At 38.9% G+C, this 18,675-nt stretch overlaps 1 protein-coding gene across 1 annotated transcript in view; it reads right to left on the bottom strand.

Annotated features, from left to right (window-relative positions):
• Window positions 1-18,675, bottom strand: part of LOC310933139 (protein shisa-8) — a gene marked incomplete at both ends in the record, with an annotated part of 87,019 nt that overhangs the window by 45,157 nt on the left and 23,187 nt on the right. The window contains one exon of the mRNA XM_083896560.1: window positions 2,792-2,907. Within this exon, the coding sequence (XP_083752686.1) occupies window positions 2,792-2,907 (116 nt within the window). The remainder of the gene's footprint in view (window positions 1-2,791; window positions 2,908-18,675) is intronic.

Genomic DNA, 18,675 nt, shown 5'->3' with positions numbered 1-18,675 from the left:
GGCTTTGGAAATATGAGGTCATGTGTCCTGATGACATCACAGAGTCAGCATGCCAGAGATCAAAAAGAGTATCGGGCCTAAAATAGATCCCTGTGGTGCACCACAGTTTTATCTATAGCTTAGATCGTGATTCACTTATGTTTATGACAACACTTATATATAAATATATATACTGTATATTATTAAGATTATAAGATTAAAAACATTTAAACACCAGTTCAGTGCAATCACATGAATACTTCTAAATGGCATGATTGACTTGATCAAAATCAACACTGAGGTCAAGGAGCACCACAAGTGAGTGAGTCTCGCTCTCTCCCCATCTCCAGTTCCCTCCATCTCTCTCTCTCTCTCTCTCTCTCTCTGTCCATCTACATATATCTCTCCCCCTCCCTCTCTATCTCTATAATTGGCCTGGGGGATTAAATGTGTTTAATTAAGAGGTGATTATGTGTATGTGATGGCTGACACAGCAGGATCAGGATGACTTCATCCCATCATCTCGACTGTTATCATACACACACACACACACACACACACACACACACACACACACACACACACACACCCTTATTTAACACCTCTTTCATTTATCCCCAACCACTTTGTGGTTAAGACTCGTTTCTCGCTGATTTAAAACTGCAGGAGTGTTTTTTGTTTTGTTTTCACCGATTCATTCGATAAAAAAATCTGCATTAATATACAAAGGTTATAGTAATATATAATAATGATGATGATGATGATGAAGACCGAAACAATTCTATCGTACTGTTTTAAGTATGTGCTGAACAAACGTGTCCGTGGTTATGTAATGATGTCAAGAAGAGGCAACACGAGCGATGTGAGAAAACAAAGGAGGTGAAAATGAGGGATTTAATAACAGGGGAGGGATTGGAGAGAGCAAAGGAAAGCAATGCTGGAAAAAAAAACAGCGATAATAAGCACAGCATTGGGTGAAAAAGAGGCTAAGAACTTGTTAATTGCAATGGTGGGAGGATGAAAGATTTAACGGTCAAGTTTTTTTTCTCTGCATGTGTGGATAAATGCTGCATTGTGCAAGTACATGTGTGCGAAATTTAACACATGAATATTTGATCTATATGCAGTGCTTAAAGGATTTATTAGACCACATGTCATAATATTGTTATTTATTTTAATTAATCATCAAGCATAACATTCAACCACTAAAAAAAATGTTTCCGTTCAGGAATGCAAGTAAATAACTATAATCTGACAATTTAATCAATAATAATGTGCTTTACTAGAATAATTAGATTTTAGAATGAATAATTTGGTTAAAGCGCTTCTGCATACTGGTGTGTTAACCGTTACAGAAACATAAAAAATGATCTTGATAATTACCAATGCTGTTAATTTAGGGCAGCTGTGGCTTTTTGCGGTGGTCTAATACATTTGTTAAGCACTGTACATGGAATATAATATCTATAATATATCTTTGTCTAGAGCCTGCATGTGTTTCTGAGTAATCAGAATTGTTGGCAACTGGAAATATCTTCTAACGTGCATCATAGAAACAACATTTCTACCTGGTAACAGAAATAACTGCGTCTCGCTTTGCTCTGCCTAATGACAAGGATAAGATTGTGAGACAATAGGGACCTTTGTCCTTGAAAACATGCCATCACTCTTGTCACAAATGAGCCCCCAGGAAATACTGTACGCCCACTAATTTGAGTCTCAATGCACTTAATATGCACTGGGTTATGTTGAGAAAGTGTGTGTGTGTGTGTGTGTGTATCTGGATGAAGAGGGAGACAGATGGGTCACACAGTGCCGCCTCTGTGGTTCTGGAGCTGCAGCACGGCTAATTACATCTTGATTAAAAATGACCCGTCTGTCCCTGCACCTCTTCGTCCACGGATGACACATGTGAGCTTACATGTGTGTGTGTGCGTGTGTCCATGAATATGACTGAGAGACAGCGTGAAAGAGTGAGACCTACAGTGTGTGTGTGCGCGTGTGTGTGTGTGTGTGTAATTGTGTCAGCATGAGTGGGTCTGACAGGAAGAGCACTGGTGGTGAGTTTATGCACATTTCAGAGTCCTGAAGGAGTCTCTCAGTGGATATTAAGGTTTATTAAAGCCCAGTTCTCGCCATTAATCCTCCTCCTTGTTTCTGAGTCGCTCTCAGTTTGGATGGTCACTCTGAGACAGAGAATCCAGACTAGGATATACTTGTGCGGGAAAATCCAAATATTGTTTTTTTTATATATGTAATGCATTGAGAGAGAGAAATGTGGGAATTAAGTAAATCTAAATAGTTTTCTTACAGTAATTGATGAATGTTTATTTCTAAATTAAATTCATTGTTAAACAGCTAGGTAAAAACGTCAACAATCGTAAAAAGATGGATGCCAAATTCAAAATAGTTGACTTCCTGTTGAGTTTAGAACGTAGTCCCAATTTACTCTTTTGTTCATTTTGGGCTGTTAAAGGTTCCCACCAAGTTTCCTGAAATTCGGTGCAACTTAAATTTGGCTTGCTCCATCCACGTTTCACCTTAGGGGGGCACTATAGAGCCCTGGTGCAACGCACAGGTCCGAGCCGTAAGCCGTTGTCATTTTCACCAGACCTGACCTCCTTGCCAAGTTTCCAGAGTTTTAATGGCGCAATGATACGGAATAATAATAATAATCTGAAGGATTAACAATAGGTTCCTCTCACGACTTCGTGCCAGGAGCCGTTTGGGGCGTAGATAGCCGTGGATTTATTCACTTTCATTTTACACCAGCTCAGTTCGTTTGAATGCAAACAGTTGGACTGTGACTGACCGTTGTTGGAGCGTATCACTCGGGCAGAAATGCCGTTGGTCCCCAAAGGATGATGAACCCCAGTTCCGTCCACTGCTCCTGCCTCTCCAGGCTGCTTTAAAAGCTCCGTCAGCGTTCTGGGAGAAAGGAAACAAACACACAAACACGTTTACAGCAATCTGAAATTATAATACATCAACTAATACAATGAATAACTAAGTACAATCCATAAATCAGAAATAACTGAAGCTGGTATTATTCTACTTATATGTTTAAAAAGCTCAGTCCATCCTAATCTCAGAACATACTGTAGAGTCCAAGAGGCTTCAGTAAAAAGGGTCGAGGAGAAGCTCCATTAATTTAAAGAAATAAATTATGTTTTATAGCGACTGACATTAGGCCAACACTGTAAACAGCAGACGAGCAGCAGTTCAGTGTCCACTTTATCCTCCACATGGAGGTCACAGAGGGGCTGGAGCCAATCTCAGCTGACAGAGTGAAAGTACGCCCTGGACACGGCCAAAAGACAGAGACGAACAACCAGTCGCTCTCACGTTGACACCTACATTCATTCAATTTGGAATGCTCAATTAACCTCTGCATGTTTTTACAGACCGTGAGAAAAGCCGCGCCCAAAAACATGCAATCTCCATACAGAACCGAGTTCAGGCAGCGGGAAATTTTAACAATTGAAACCCAATGTATAAATAAACAGCTTCCTGTGCTTCAAACACACTCAACTGCACTGTTCCATCTCTCAGTCACTCAGCCACAAACAACAACAACAACAACAACAACATGACCCATAAAGCTGCAGCACTCAATACAATACAATACAAAAGCAGACTGTGTTTCTCTTACTCTAATGACCCCTCATTCACATCTTAAAGGTGCATTATGTAATAAATCTAAAGCAAATGGCCATAAAATCCTCCTAATATGTCACAGAGACTCAGGAATAATGTTCATATAACAAACTGAACTCACCAACAACAACAGTGCAGACAAAATATTTGCATTAATAAAAAATATTTTGCAGACTGCAAATCATGCTTATGTTATAAAATCATGTTTTGGCATGTGGCGCCGCCTAACGCCGTCTACCAATCATTGCAGTCAGTAGAGCCTCAGCTGCCGAGCAACCACGGGTTGCCAGTTACGTCAGAAAACGAAACCTAAAAGACCTCGGTATTTGGAATTTGAATGTAGTAACAGTTTTTGGCCACATTCTTACATATGGCACCTTTAACATCCAACAAAACCTGAAATTGGGTCAGCGGTGAACCTACAGAGGTTAAATACCACAACAAGTATTTCACATAAAACAGAGATGAGGAAAGTGAAGAAGGGAAGGAAAGGCTAACATGAGGGAAAACACTGAAGTCTAAAAAAAAATAAGTAGATCAAAACATTGGGAGATGACACACTTAATCTGCAGTGTGTGAACTCATTTGATAATGGTTTGACTGTAACATATGTTTGTTTACATGTTTCCACAGGTTTAGAGGCTTCCACGTGTCCATTGTTAGGTTAGGTTTGAGTGACTACTTTATCTCGGGAAGAGCTTGTTGAAAATCCGTGTTCTGACCCGTTTTCATAAACAGATGGTTCAAGTACATAAGTGGAGCCGTTCTGCCGGTACATTCTGTGAAGGACGGAGCACAGAGTTGTTTTTTATTCACTTGGTGGTTTCAGCCACACGGTGATCTCATTTGTCTCGTACGATGATGCCATGTGAGTAATCACAGTTTAATAGCTACAATAAAAGTCCCGGTGGGAAAACAGCTGATATTAATGCCTCTTTTACTGTCAGCCACCGCATTCTCCATCCTTTGTTTCCTTTTTAACAAGGTGGAGCAAAAAAAAAAACTCTGCACTCTCTCAGATTCTCCATGCTGTTTTTTTTGTTTTCCCAAATCCCCATACAAACACAACCTGTTGCATTTTGATGTACTATACTGTACATGTGCTAGTACTTCACATTAGCTTTAGGCTAGTTAGCGTGACCTTTGATAGATTAGAAAAAGAAATCAGTGCACACAGGTCCTGACCTGACAAACACTATAATGCAAGGCTTAAAGAAAATAGATACAAAAGGCATACGACCTCACAAAAATACCCTCTCATGGCAGGTTAACAATTGTTTAAAACAGGGGTCTCAAACTTGTGGTTCGAGGGCCATATTCAGCCTTCCAATGACTTTAATGTGGCCCACATCAGTATGAAATAAGTATCAAATTATAATGACTTAATAAAAAAGTTTTTATTGTGAACTAGATCGGTCCATATCAACATAGACTTTTATTTTGAAATTATGTGAAACAACTGCTCCTGAAGAGTTGTTATTTCCCAAAAAGTTACCTTATTTTTTTTCCCTTGACTGGCCCCCTACTGGCCAGACTTGACACTAATTTGAGAGTACTGGTATAAAACAATCCCAAATCTGGATCCATGTCTCAATCACCACCAACATCTAAGGATCTCTTTCATGGGGCATAACCCTATAAAACATCAACAACATTTGAGATATGCTACTCATAAACAGACACAAAGACAGAGGGAATAAGTTCTAATGCTGCTTTTATGAAAAAGTTTTATTTTCTTTCCAGTCGTCTAATTAGTTCTGTAAACTTCCCGGTGTTGTGTTGCGCACATTAACGCGGACTAAAAAGCAAAGGCTCAGCATCAACGTGTCATTATTGACGAGGAAATCACAGCCGCGTTTGTCGACAAATCAGCTGTGACCCGAGCGCTGCTATCAAGAGGCCCATGAATATTTCCTGGCCGTTAATCTCGCTGTTGAAACCTTGGCACAACCTTCTAAAAATGCAATGGAGCACTTGTATTTTTATAGGCCCGCTGTGAGATAACCGCCTGTGGTCGTGAGAGCAGTAAGCATAAAAACATGAACACCAGCACGATGTCACGAAACCCAAAACAGTAGAACCTTCAAAATAAGAATAATCCACCACGGTGAAGCTTGGAATATTATTTTTTTTTTCAGTGATTTGTTTAAGACGAAATTAAAACTAAATGGAAACTGGTATAACTACGGAAGAGGATTAGGACCACACAGGAAATACATTTGCGTTAAGACTTTAAACTCAGAATTCTGACTTAACTCAAATTTCTGACATTAAAACTCAGAATCCTGAGTTTAAACTCAGAGAATAAAGTCAGAAGTTCTCAGAAATTTGACATGAAAAGTAAACATTCTGACTTAATTACTTTAAAACTAAGAATTCTGACTTTATTCTGAGTTTAAACTCAGAATTCTGAGATAAAGTCAGAATTCTCACTTTAAACTCAGAATTTCTGACTATTCTCAGAATTCGGACTTTATTTTCAGAATTCGGACTTTATTACTTTAGAACTAGGAATTCGGACTTTATTCTGAGTTTAAACTCCGAATTCTGAAATAAAGTCAGAATTTTGATTTTATTCTCAGAATTCTGAGAATAAAATCAGAATTCTGAGTTTTAAAGTCAAAACAAATATTTCCAGTGTGGCCCTAATCGTCTTCCATATATAACACTGTAACTGCCATCATGACTTTTGGCCACATGCTTATCATAACCCCATAATAACAATGCAAAAATATCATAAGCTAACCATGTGGAACAAACCAGTAAGAAAAAGTAGAAGAAAATCTCAAATATCGGGCAGGGAAATTGTGAAATATAACTGTTACTTCTTTCATTTTCCCTTGACATGTTTCTCAGTGCAAAGGTGCCATTAAGCAATATTCAGCTGCTCCAGTGGAGCTGCAGAGCGACAAGTCCATCGTCTGTGCTTGTACTCAGTTCCCTGGTGTCAATATGAAGGAAGGATGGGGAAGAAGGGGGGGGTGTGCTGAAAAGCTTTCAGCTCAGCAAAACCTCCCTCCTGGATAATTTAATGTTTGGAAAAAAAAAAGTTTTATTTGAATTTAGAATCCTGCCGGGATCCATGAGTCTGTATCCGAAATTAAAATAGGCTAAAACTGTAAATGGTCAGAAACGTATTTATATATTTATTCTCAAAGCTAAAAACTAAAATAGGATTATTTCCAGTGGCTTTAAACAGCACCTGAAAAAACGACATATATACTAAAATATGTCTCTACAATGTGGAGTGTAGCCACACATGCATCTCAATTGACCTTTGCATGTTCTGCTTGCTAACCAATCAATTTTCTCTCTCTCATCCCATTTATATATGTCCACATCTACTCCTCTACTCCATTTGTCTTCCACTCTCCTCCCCCCATTCTCATTTTTTAAAGGTAATAAAGTGAGCTGAGGCTCCATCTACATCACTCTCTCTCTTTAGTCTCCTTACGTACATGCTTAAAAAGAATGTAACCAATTAATTCATTAATTAAGTTGTGATAAATAGAGCAACTAAGCTGCACCTTTGCCGCGACGTAGCATCGCAACTCGGGCCGAGAACAGTGCAAAAACAGCCGAGATGATGCTGCCACTGCGTGCGGATCAAATGCATGAAAACAGAAGTGAAACAGACAAATGTAAAGCAAACGCACATTATTTCCCCGCGGTGATTCAGGTTAATGTGTCTCACGCTGAGATTAGTGTCATCAAAGCTTAACAACAGGGAGGCGTGAGCGCCTTCTTCAGGCAACAGCCTTGTTGTTTTTGTACGCTCACGCATTTTATACTTGGCAAAACAACGTTTAACAATTACATTAAATTCTCTTATTTACATTTACGCAAACGCCATCAAGAAGAAGTTACTGTTCGTGCAAACTCCCAGGAAGACAAACTGATCCGAGTCATGCGATCCTTCTGCTGTCACGTTTAGTTATTGCACTTATTTATGTATTTATGCATGTATTTTTTTAGGTATTTGTCACTATCTTCCTGTATGTTTACCCTTGTTTTTGGCTCCAGATTGTTGTGTTTTTTTTAAAATAAAGTGCTTACTACGTTCTCTCCCACAAGCGATGTAGCGTTTCCTCGTGCACTCTGGATTTGTGCTAAGTGATGAATGGTTGTGTGTGGAGTGGTGAAACTGAATTGGCGTCAGGGGGATAAATAAATAAAGTTATCTGTATTATCTGTACAGTATCCTTCCTCCATTTCCCCCGCTCCGGGAAACAGTTGCTAACTTGCAATATTTTGCACACCACTCTAAATAAAATAAAAGTACTACTGTGTCAGTGAAGCCTTTACGGGTTTAAACAGACACAAAGACTCATGTACTGCATCGACGACTAGGGAACCAGCATCTCACCCTGAAGCTAAATGGAACTCAGCCATCGTTAACACTCGTGATTTGTTTCTATTGTGACCATTTAAAGAGAACCTCTGTCAAACGTACAGAGAGATTAAAGGCGCCATATGTAAGAATGTGGCCAAAAACGGTTACCGCATTCAAATTCAAAATACCGAGGTCTTTTATGTTTTGTTTTCTCCACCATTAGCTCAGACGTAACTGGCAACCCGTGGTTGCTCGGTAGCTGAGACTCTACTGACTGCAATGATTGGTAGACGGCGGTAGGTGTCGCCACATGCCAAAACATGATTTGCAGTCCGCAAAAGATTTTTTTTAATGCAAATATTTTGGCTGTACTGTTGTTGTTGGTGAGTTCAGTTTGTTATATGAACATTATTCCTGAGTCTCTGTGACATATTAGGAGGATTTTATGGCCAGTTGCTTTAGATGTATTACATAATGCACCTTTAAATTGCTCTAAAAGACCAAACTACTACTGTTTTACAGAGCTACATGTACTATACGACATTACACCTAATCCTACACTTTGTTCTACATTAAAAACGTGACTGAATGTTTCATCAAAATGTCTGAACTGGAGGAGACAGGGTCAGTGTGAGATGGACTTTGTCAGAGGAAACACAAAAAAAGGTCGTCCAGGTTGAAAATGTAACTTGACAAAACACAAAAAGCCAGCAGCTATCCTGGTGGTCCAACAAATAAAAGTGACAAATGAAAAAAAATAAACCTTAGAGTCCAAGCATGAGTGCATTTCCCCCCTCCTGAAGCTGTTTAATATGTGTGGTAATTGCTTTAAAAGGAATTTCCACTGTGGATGATATTTTCAGTCGAGCGCAATTAGAGATCATTCAGACATCCATAGCGAAAACAATTAGCCTCTTAAACGGCAATGATAGTCAGTCACCATGAAGCTTCCGAACATGTGGCGCTTGATTAGAGTGTGACATTTCCACAGTGTCTTTATCGAGTCCTCCTCTAATTTCAAATACTCTAAAACAGAAGAGAAAGTTACTAACATGAAAACAAATGCCTCTAAAAAATAGGGTTTGAACTGAGATTTTGCAATGCTCCTTTAAAAGTTTAAGATAAGCTCTGTTTTATAGAGCAGTATAGTTTAGATCAGAGGTGTCAAACTTCTTATGAACACAGTTGCTAAGGTGACAGAATAATCGACAGAATATAATACTATAATATGTTTACTAGCAGTTATTATATGTATTACACTCTACATTAAACTACATATACAGGCTTGTTTGGTGTTTCAATTAAAGGTGTTACGCCATTTTAAATGCATTTCTGTGTTGAATATTAATAGTTTTATTTTGTGTCATAAATATATATATATATATATATATATATCTATATATATATAGATATATATATATAGATATATATATTATTGTGAAGTATATATCATTCCATATGAAAACAAGTACTTTTATTTTGAAATAATTGTATTCTCCTAACCGGGCCCCTCTTGACCAGACTAGACGCTCATTGGCCCCCCCAGGTCATTTGAGTTCGACACCCCTGGTTTAGATTGTTTCATGTGTGAGTGTTTGCATGTGAATTAATGCTAAAAAAATACTCTATAATTTATTTACAAGGTTAAAAGTATCTGCCCGTGCTCTAGTTTGTTGGTGTTTGTTAACGACCGATCGCAACTGTCTGGAAACACAGGGGAAGAGAAGACCTTCACTGACTCAAGGCGAATCCAAGTCTGCGTTGGAAACGTGAATTTCAAAAAAAAGTTAATGTAAGACTGAGTTTATTATTTAAAGCTCCAGTACGCAACCTTTATCGCACCTTGTGGACATCTGAGTAACTAACGCTGCTGTCTCTATGACTTCATTTTCTAGCAGTTGTCATGTAAACATACTAATAGAGATAAACAGCACAGTCTGCTTTGCAAGACAATGTTTTTTTTGCTACAGTTCTTCAGTAAATAATGTGTTGTTTATCTGTTTTTGTTGCCGTAGTGTTACTTGTGTCCTGACTATTATTCAGTAAACTTGGAGCTGTGTGGTGCAAACCCAGGCACATTGGCACACGCCAGGCACTTAGTCAGGCAGTTATTTAAGGGAATGCTGTTGGCTGAGAGTGCATTTTTAAACTCACAAATGAAAATACTGTACGACTGTGAAATCCTACTGAACATCCCGGTTTATTTTTAGCAGTAGCGTTTATCTCTGAAACTTTTTTGTAGGCGTTTCCTTGTGTTTTTTAACCACAGTTCTTCTTTTGCCTCACCTTTTTTTAAAAGAAGTCATATTATATCCTATTTCTCCAAGTGAACCGAGCGAGTTCCCTGGTGTCCTAATGAACATGTCTGTGACATGCTTTGGTCAAAATACCATAAGGATGAAGCACCACAGCAGTTCAATCACCCTGACAAAACAGCCCTGTTCAGAACGCTCTGTTTAGTAGTATATCTTTAGGTCCACCTTAAAAAAAAAGTAAAGCAGTAAAGTATCAGCCACAGAGGCTACTGGGAGCTAACAGCAGTTAGCATTTGGAAAAGTGATCATTTACAGGCTCTAGTCGGCACATTGCTGTCATATATAACATGTATCCACTGGACAGATAAATCCTCTGAGGCTGGAAGTTTGTGTAGAACTCTGTGCTGCACTGTGAAGCCAAAAATATAACTTTTTGCGGACTTCCCGTTTTCGGATCCCGTTGCTTTGCCAGCACTCTCACGTGTTTTACAGACAAAGCGGAGCTCCGCGAGACAACAATTCCAGGAATTAAGCGCATTGTGACGTAACAATGAGCGCGGAAGTCAACATTGCGTGTTTCATCTCCTGCACTTAGACTGAGGAGGACCTCCAGAGTCCCAAATATAAAGATTTAAATGATTAAAAAGTTGTTTTTGCATAATATGGGACACACTACGAGACTTTTTTACCTGGTTATACCCACGAATTTCGGGCAGAGTCTGCACCAGTCAGCAATATTTGGAAAACAAACAAAAAAATGCTATATTTAGGAACACAGAGCGACTGCAACTCATTTGGCAATGGTTTGAATGTAACAGACATTTGCTTATATTTAAAAGTGACACATGTCTTGCTGTTGCTGTACCACAGGCCTGGTTGTGTTACTAAATGAGAACTTTTTCTTTTTAACTGTCTACTTTTTTTTTTTGCTGTGTGCTAAAAATAAAATGAGAAACAAAACACATTCAGTTGTTCTCCATACATGTATAATACACACACACACACACACACACACACACACATACTCTCCGGGGTCTATAACACAATATTTTGTTGCTGAATCACTCTTCACTGTCACAGCAGGTTAGTTTACATTACAAGGCTCCCAGCAGCAGTAGACTCCAGAGGAACTGTGCGCGGGCACACAACCTCGCTATTTTTAAACAGTGATGGTGTATAATTGTGCGTAATGCTGCTTTTTTTTTTTTCTTTTGCCACCTACAAAACAAAAAAATAAATAAATACAGATCCTGCTCACACTCTTGCCAAACAGAAGCTGCATGTTTGTATAAACGCTCCTACAGTTGGGCCTAGAGGGAGTTCATGATGCCACACAGCGAGTGACTCACCCTTTCATTCTGATAGGGGGGTAATTCAGAGACGTTACAACGGGTGGGGGATTGCGGAGAGTTATATAACCATGCAAAGACTCTCTATCTTTTACATAGTTCACTGTTATATTATAAATCAAAACTATATGTATAAGACACTTCAATAAATGTAAAACAAAATGGAAAACATTCAGAGTTCTTGTTGTTCGTAGGTTATTATGCTTTTATTTTACTGGTTCGGCCCACTTGAGATCAAATTGTCCTGCATGTGGCCCCTGAACAAGAACGAGTTTGCTTCAGACGTTTTTTTTAAACAGTAAAAGTTATATACAAACGCACCTTTTTAATAATAATTTTATTTAGTCGGTTATAACTGGGTTAGAACCCCAGGGCCATGATTGGTCCGTGGGCCGGACTTTGGACATCCCTGTTCTAAGTGATCAGTACATAGTTTGCTTGAGTATTACTCTGTGCAAACGTCTTGGGCCATCATTGGAACGCATCCAGAAACATAGGGAAACATGTGTGCAGTTTTAAAATAACATTTAACAGGAAATAAAATGGCTCCTACAGGTTAAGGTGTCAAGTATTTAGTGTGACATACACTTACGCCGCTTTTCCACGACATGGTCCCGGCACAGCTCGACTCGTTTTACATACGATACACACAGTTATTTTTTATGTACTGAATCATTAGAATAAGTTAATTAAAAAGATTTGTTCAGTACTTCCTCCAACACCAGACATTTCTGTGCTAAATTTTGGAGATTAATGCAAGTTTTCGACTTCACATATAATATTGGTTCAGATTGCTTTGAACCTCACCAGAACAGCTACTAAAAAAAAGTACCAGGTATCATCGCTAATGGAAAAGCAACAAAAAAACAAAACATGTGCAGAGGTGAAGCGAGTCACGCTGGAACCATGTAGTGAAAAAGCGACATTGAACTTCAACATTAGCACGACCCTGACTCTCTTAGGGAACATTAACTAATGTTGTTGATTACATATAAGCTCAACTTTCAGTCACATAATTCCAATGGAAATGCCAACGATCAAAGAATTTGACGAAACAACAAAGCTGCTGGTGCCCAAAGACTTTTGCACAGTGCTGTATTTTGAAAAACAAAAAAAACACTTCACTTACAACGGCATACAGAAGAATTTTCCGACTGCTCTTCACAACACATCTGTTGTAATGAGCAGTTCTGTTCCGCAGCTTTTTCTTTTGAAGTGTATGACAGTTGAAGGGTGTGATTGTTATGTAAATTGAGCTGAAGTTCGTAGTTAGTAGCTGTTCCAAAAAAAAACTGTTGCCTCTGAATGGGATGTTTGAACCAGGATGTGAAATAAAGCCTTTGTGAGTCGGGATGAAAAGCCAGAAATGAGATATTCAGATGTATCCGTCTTCTCCCGCTTCCTCCTTCTCTTTGTCTTTTGAAGCGATGGAATAGCAGACTTAAAAATTGAGGCTTCTCTGCGTCGAGAGGAAACAACACACACACACACATATGCTCAGATCCACACACACACACACACACTGATAGCACAGGCTAAATGGGCGCTGTAGTGGCACAAGAGGTGGCTTGCATTATCTCAGAGGGTGTCTGTTACACTCTGAGTCACTCCGACACATAAACATCCTTTAACTCTGACACACGCTCACACAGAGCAGGCAGGTAGCTGCCAGATAGTGCACCCTTGTAGGCTTGGTACAGAGCCGAAGTCTGTCCCTGCCATACTCCTATTAGAGCTGACAGCTGCCAAATAATGTCCGTTGGCATTGTCAAGTGTCGGCAATGCCAGGGTTTGTTTTTGTTTAGTCTTTCATTGTATGAGGCTGCAAGAATGTTACTTAATTTATCAATGCATCTGGTTTGGAACAAAATGGTGTCCTAATATTTAAATATTCATTGAGGTCACAGGCAGCATTAAGGATTATTCAAATATCAACGGTTCTGTAAATGTCACTTTTGATGGCTTTGTGACTTTTCATTTGAAACATTATATTAGGGAAACTTGGACACTGTTGAACTTTTCACAAAAAATGGGTCAAATAACCAGTGGTTAGTTCAACACTGTTATAATGAGATATTTCTGTATGTTTCTTTTATTTATTAATAGATTCATTTTGCATCACATATATGCTTATATCATGAACTAGGTACCGTTCTATATATAAAAATAAACACTTCTGCATGCATTTTACAATTTTGAAAATTTTAAATGATGTTTCAAGGCACAATATATATATATGTGTGTGTGTGTATAATATATATGCGTGTGTGTGTATATATAGATATGTGTGTGTGTGTGTACATATAGATATATATACTGTACATACATATACATATACGTACATTTATACATACATATACATATATATAAGTACATTTATACATGTACATACATATACATATACATACATATATATACATACATACATATATATATATATATATATACATATACATACACATATACACATACACATACATACATACATACATATATATATACATACACATATACACATACATACATACATATATATACACATATACACATACATACATACATATATACATACATACATATATATATACATATATTACACATAGTTTCTTCTCTCTCACACGCACGCACAAACAAACCCAAATATCCAAATAAACCCACTTATATATCTGTATTGTATTGGTAGAAATAAATTGACATACTGATATGATCGATATAGCGTACATTACATGAGCTATTAACAGGAAAGTAGACGGGGAAAAAAATACAATTCAAAGCCAGCATGTTGGAAAGAGCATGGAGCAGTCGCTGGCAGAATCTCAGTGCTACGGCTGTGGCACTGCCGACGATGATGTCACACAAAAATACCATATGTCAACCTCTGAGTCACTGCCTGCACTCATTATTTTAGGCCGTCTTTATTTTAGAAACAACAGAGAGAGAGAGGGAGAGAGAGATTCATTCTCCTCGAGGGATTTGTTCTCAAACATTCATCAGTGTGACGCACACCGTAGCCCATGCACGAGAACACCTACACGCACACACGTACGCACACACGTACGCACAGTCGCGCAATCCTGCTTAATTTCTATCACCCTGTGAGGCCCTTTAACGTTATTGATGACACTCATCATACTGCGATCTCACCGTCGTCCATCATTAAACCAAGACGGACGGAAAGGTTATCGATCTGTTTTATTAGATATCTATTGCTGTCAAAACAGCCCGAGCCGCTCCGTGTGGGATTCCTGTGGGAGAGGTCGTTAGAGGTCGCTGATCAAACTGAACAGGGTTTTATACAAATATGAGACATTATTTAACCCAGCATGTGGCTGTTTTGACTGATGCTTTCTTTAATCAGTGCTTTGTCGTGTATAAATGTGCTGAATCTGTTCTTGGGGGAACTTTTTCATGGCTTCTAATGAACTCACTCTTGAAGAAAAAAATTGAGCGACGCTCGGTGGAGCACAAAAGAAAGTCTGCCTAAGAAAAATTCAAATAAAATTTAAAAAAAGAAAATTGAGGTGAGTCACACCTGTGCGAAAAAAAAAAAAAAATCAAAATGACGAATGATAAGATGAATTTTAAGGGAAAGCTCAGCACAGCGCAACAAGAAATCAACGGAGATCAGATTTGTGGAAGTGAATTGTCAAATTGGCTGTAAATGAGATAAAACTCCAGAAAGAGCAGGAACTGCTGTACAGGACAGACACGTGAAGCAGGAGCTGATCGACCAATGACTGACAAATTGTTATAAAACAGTACATTTATTGTATTAAACCTTTGAATAAGGTTTGCCGTTCACTGTTGGTGTCAGGTCCATAAATACTGGGACATGGACACAATTCTCTTCTTTTTGGCTCTTTACACCACCACAATGGATTTGAAATGATATTAACAGAGGGAGGGAATAGCCCACACCTGTTCATGAAATAGCTTTTCAGTCAATTGTCCCATTACTTTTGGTCCCCTAAAAGTGGGAGACACATATATAAAGTTCCTACACCGTTCACCTGTTTTGGATGTAAATACCCTCAAATTAAAGCTGAAAGTGTGCAGTTAAAGTTAATTTACAGCAGTTACAGTTAATGTCATTTCAAATCCATTGTAGTGGTGCATAGAGCCAAAAAGAAGAGAATCGTGTCCGTGTCCCAATATTTATGGCCCTGACTGTACCTGTAAATACTACTACTGTGTTACTATGACTCTAGATGTGAAAGAAAGGCAGAATTGCTTTGTGGTTTTTTTGTTGTGTTTTTTCTCATTTATCCACTCCTGGGAAGCTTCACATTATCAAATGTGGCCATCTTTAAAATAAACAAATAAATAAAATAAGTATGGACATCCCAGCCTCAAGGACGGATGAGAGGAAGAAGAGAGAAGGATTTTTAAACTTGTTTTTTTAGGTCTCACATTGCAATGATTACGGTGACACAAATACACGATATGCGCGATATTTCACACAACGCGACGCAGCGCGGCAACAGAAACGGGAGCGGAGAGCGTGTTTTTTTGCTTCCGCGCGCGCTCAGATAATCCCTTTATACTTCGTTCGGCTAAAAGTTCAGCCTTGTTCACAGACATCAAAGGTGTGCGTAACATGTAGTGTGTCACACACACACACACACACAGGCAGAGAGTGAGCAAGGACACTCTGGCAATACAGTATAATCATGTATAAGTAATTCTCTCAGCCAAGTCCTCCTGTCCTTTGTTCTTTTTATGGTTTTTATGACACCACACTGACTTCCATTCATTTGGAAAACCAAGTCAATTATATATCCTTTATTTAAGCAGGTAAAAAAGCCTGAAAATTGACAATTTCAGATCAGTCTGTAAGTGATTCCATGTTGACGGAGCAGCATATTTATCCTTTTTATCCTCCAGGTTTTGTTCTCACTCTCTGGACCATCGTACGTGGAACAGAATGAGAGCGAAGGCCATATTGATTTTGGCTTCTGCACATGTAGGGAGCCAGATGGGGGAGGAACTAGGCCAAGAATGCAAAAAAAAGCCACTAACCATGACCATTTGAGTCCTAACCCAAACCCTAACCTGACCACAATTCAAATCCTGAGGCCTAAATGTAACCATATATTGAGGTTCTCCCAAATTCAGATTCAAGTTTTGGTCTCTGTGAGGACTACTGGTCCTGACAAGGTCAGTGTTTATGCCAGAGAAGGTCTTAAAGAAGTACACACATGCACACACACATTATACAATGAGCCTGAGCTTGGCGTTTTCCTCCATTACATGAGTGATTGTGTACCTACAGGATGGATCGTATCAGTGACTCTAATCTATCAACCTGTCTGGCTTGACTACTTTTAATTCCATCCATACCATCCTCCTCCTCCTCCTCCTCCTCCTCCTGCTCCTCCTCCTCCCATTTCATTGGGCCTTTATTCAATCGCTGAACCTCCGTCTTCTTCCACATCACCGTCTACATACTTAGAGGTGCTGACTTTGTCCATTTCACCTTTGACCTCTGTCTACTTTCATCCACAGGATCTACTCCTCCTTTGCGGCCTATGAGGCAGGTTTCATGTCTTTTTTTCCCCTTCTATGACTGATTTTCAGTAAGATTTAAATAGCATTTTGGAATAACACACTTCCCCCGGGATTAGATTTACTTGGCTTCTACAGGTTCTCTTGTGCTTCCAAACATTGTGGTGCCATTAAAACTATATTCCTCCTTTCTTCTTTAGCATATTTCCAGAGGTGGAAAGTAACAAAATGCATTTACTGAAGTTACTGTATTGAATACTTTTTGTGTGTATTTTGTTTTTTTTTAAGTACAATTTAAAATCAGGATTTTTTTTATTTTACTTGAGTACGTATTGAGTCAAGTATTGTACTTAGTTACTTTTTAAATCCTATCCGTTACTGAGTAAAAATAAAAATTCAGCACAATGAAGACCTACAGGGGGAAAATATACACCAGAACCAGACGAATGATGATGTGATTAGCACCAACACAAAAGTGGCGTAATATCCTATGTCGTGCCGGGCGAAATATGACCCCTTGTCATAATTCTTTCTTCTTACTACCCTCACACCCCACGCAAAGTAACTAAGTAACTTTTACTTAAAGTACATTTCAAATGAACTACTTTTTACTTCTACTTGAGTACATTTTCAGATGACTACTTTTACTCCTACTTGAGTAATATTTCATCAAAGTATTGGTACTTTTACTTACTTTACTTACTATTTCCCACACTGCTCTATCTTTTCCACCAGCACTCCCCCCAAATATCTTAATACACTCCAGACAATAGCACTGCTTCATGTTCAAACGGGATGTTTCTCATTTAAAAACATAAAAATCACTCTTTAACATGCAGCCACTTCCTTTCTCATATCCTCTGTGGCTCAGCGAGGGGACGAGAGCGAGAGAGAGGCACAGAGAGAGACGTAGATTAATGGAGTGATGGTATGAAAAATTAACTCCCTCGGTTGTCTGTTTTTATTCAAATGCCAATTACTCAGTCTCTTTCACCAGTTAATCTAAAATTCCTCCTATAGCAAGCTGTCCATTTAGCTCAAATTCACACTCTCTTTTTTCCCCCCTCGTTCCATTGTGCCTCTCAATCTGTTTCCCTTTCTTATCCGTGTCTCTTTGTAATGACTCCAACTATCTTCCTTTCCCTCTCTTCTTCTTCTTTTTGGCTTACTTAATGCCCATCCCTCCTTCTCTCTTTTGTCTAATGGTCTCTCCTTATCTCTGCTGCCTCCTGACCCTCTCTCTCTCTCTCTGTGTGTGTGTGTGTTACGTGTGCTGTTTAGCTGCGCTTAGCTTCACCTGTCAGCTTAGATCAAGGCTGTGGTGCAGCAACATGACAAACTGCCCTCTGATTCACTTACACACACACACACACGTATAGACACACACATATATACACACACTTGTAGCATTTTCTCAGAATCCCCTTCACCCCCTTTGCCACTTTATCTGGCTTATTGCTTTGTGTTTGTGCACCCTCGAAGCCTGTCTTTGTACAATAACAAAATAGATTGGACGATAGGTCAACTCATCTCATTTCAGATGTGAACACAGACACCAGACTCCTCCATGTGTCCCTGGATTGATTACACTGGGTTA

Source organism: Microchirus variegatus, assembly GCF_963457635.1.
Source record: "Microchirus variegatus genome assembly, chromosome: 10".
Taxonomy (NCBI): domain Eukaryota; kingdom Metazoa; phylum Chordata; class Actinopteri; order Pleuronectiformes; family Soleidae; genus Microchirus; species Microchirus variegatus.
This window is presented reverse-complemented; position numbering and strand designations above follow the sequence as displayed.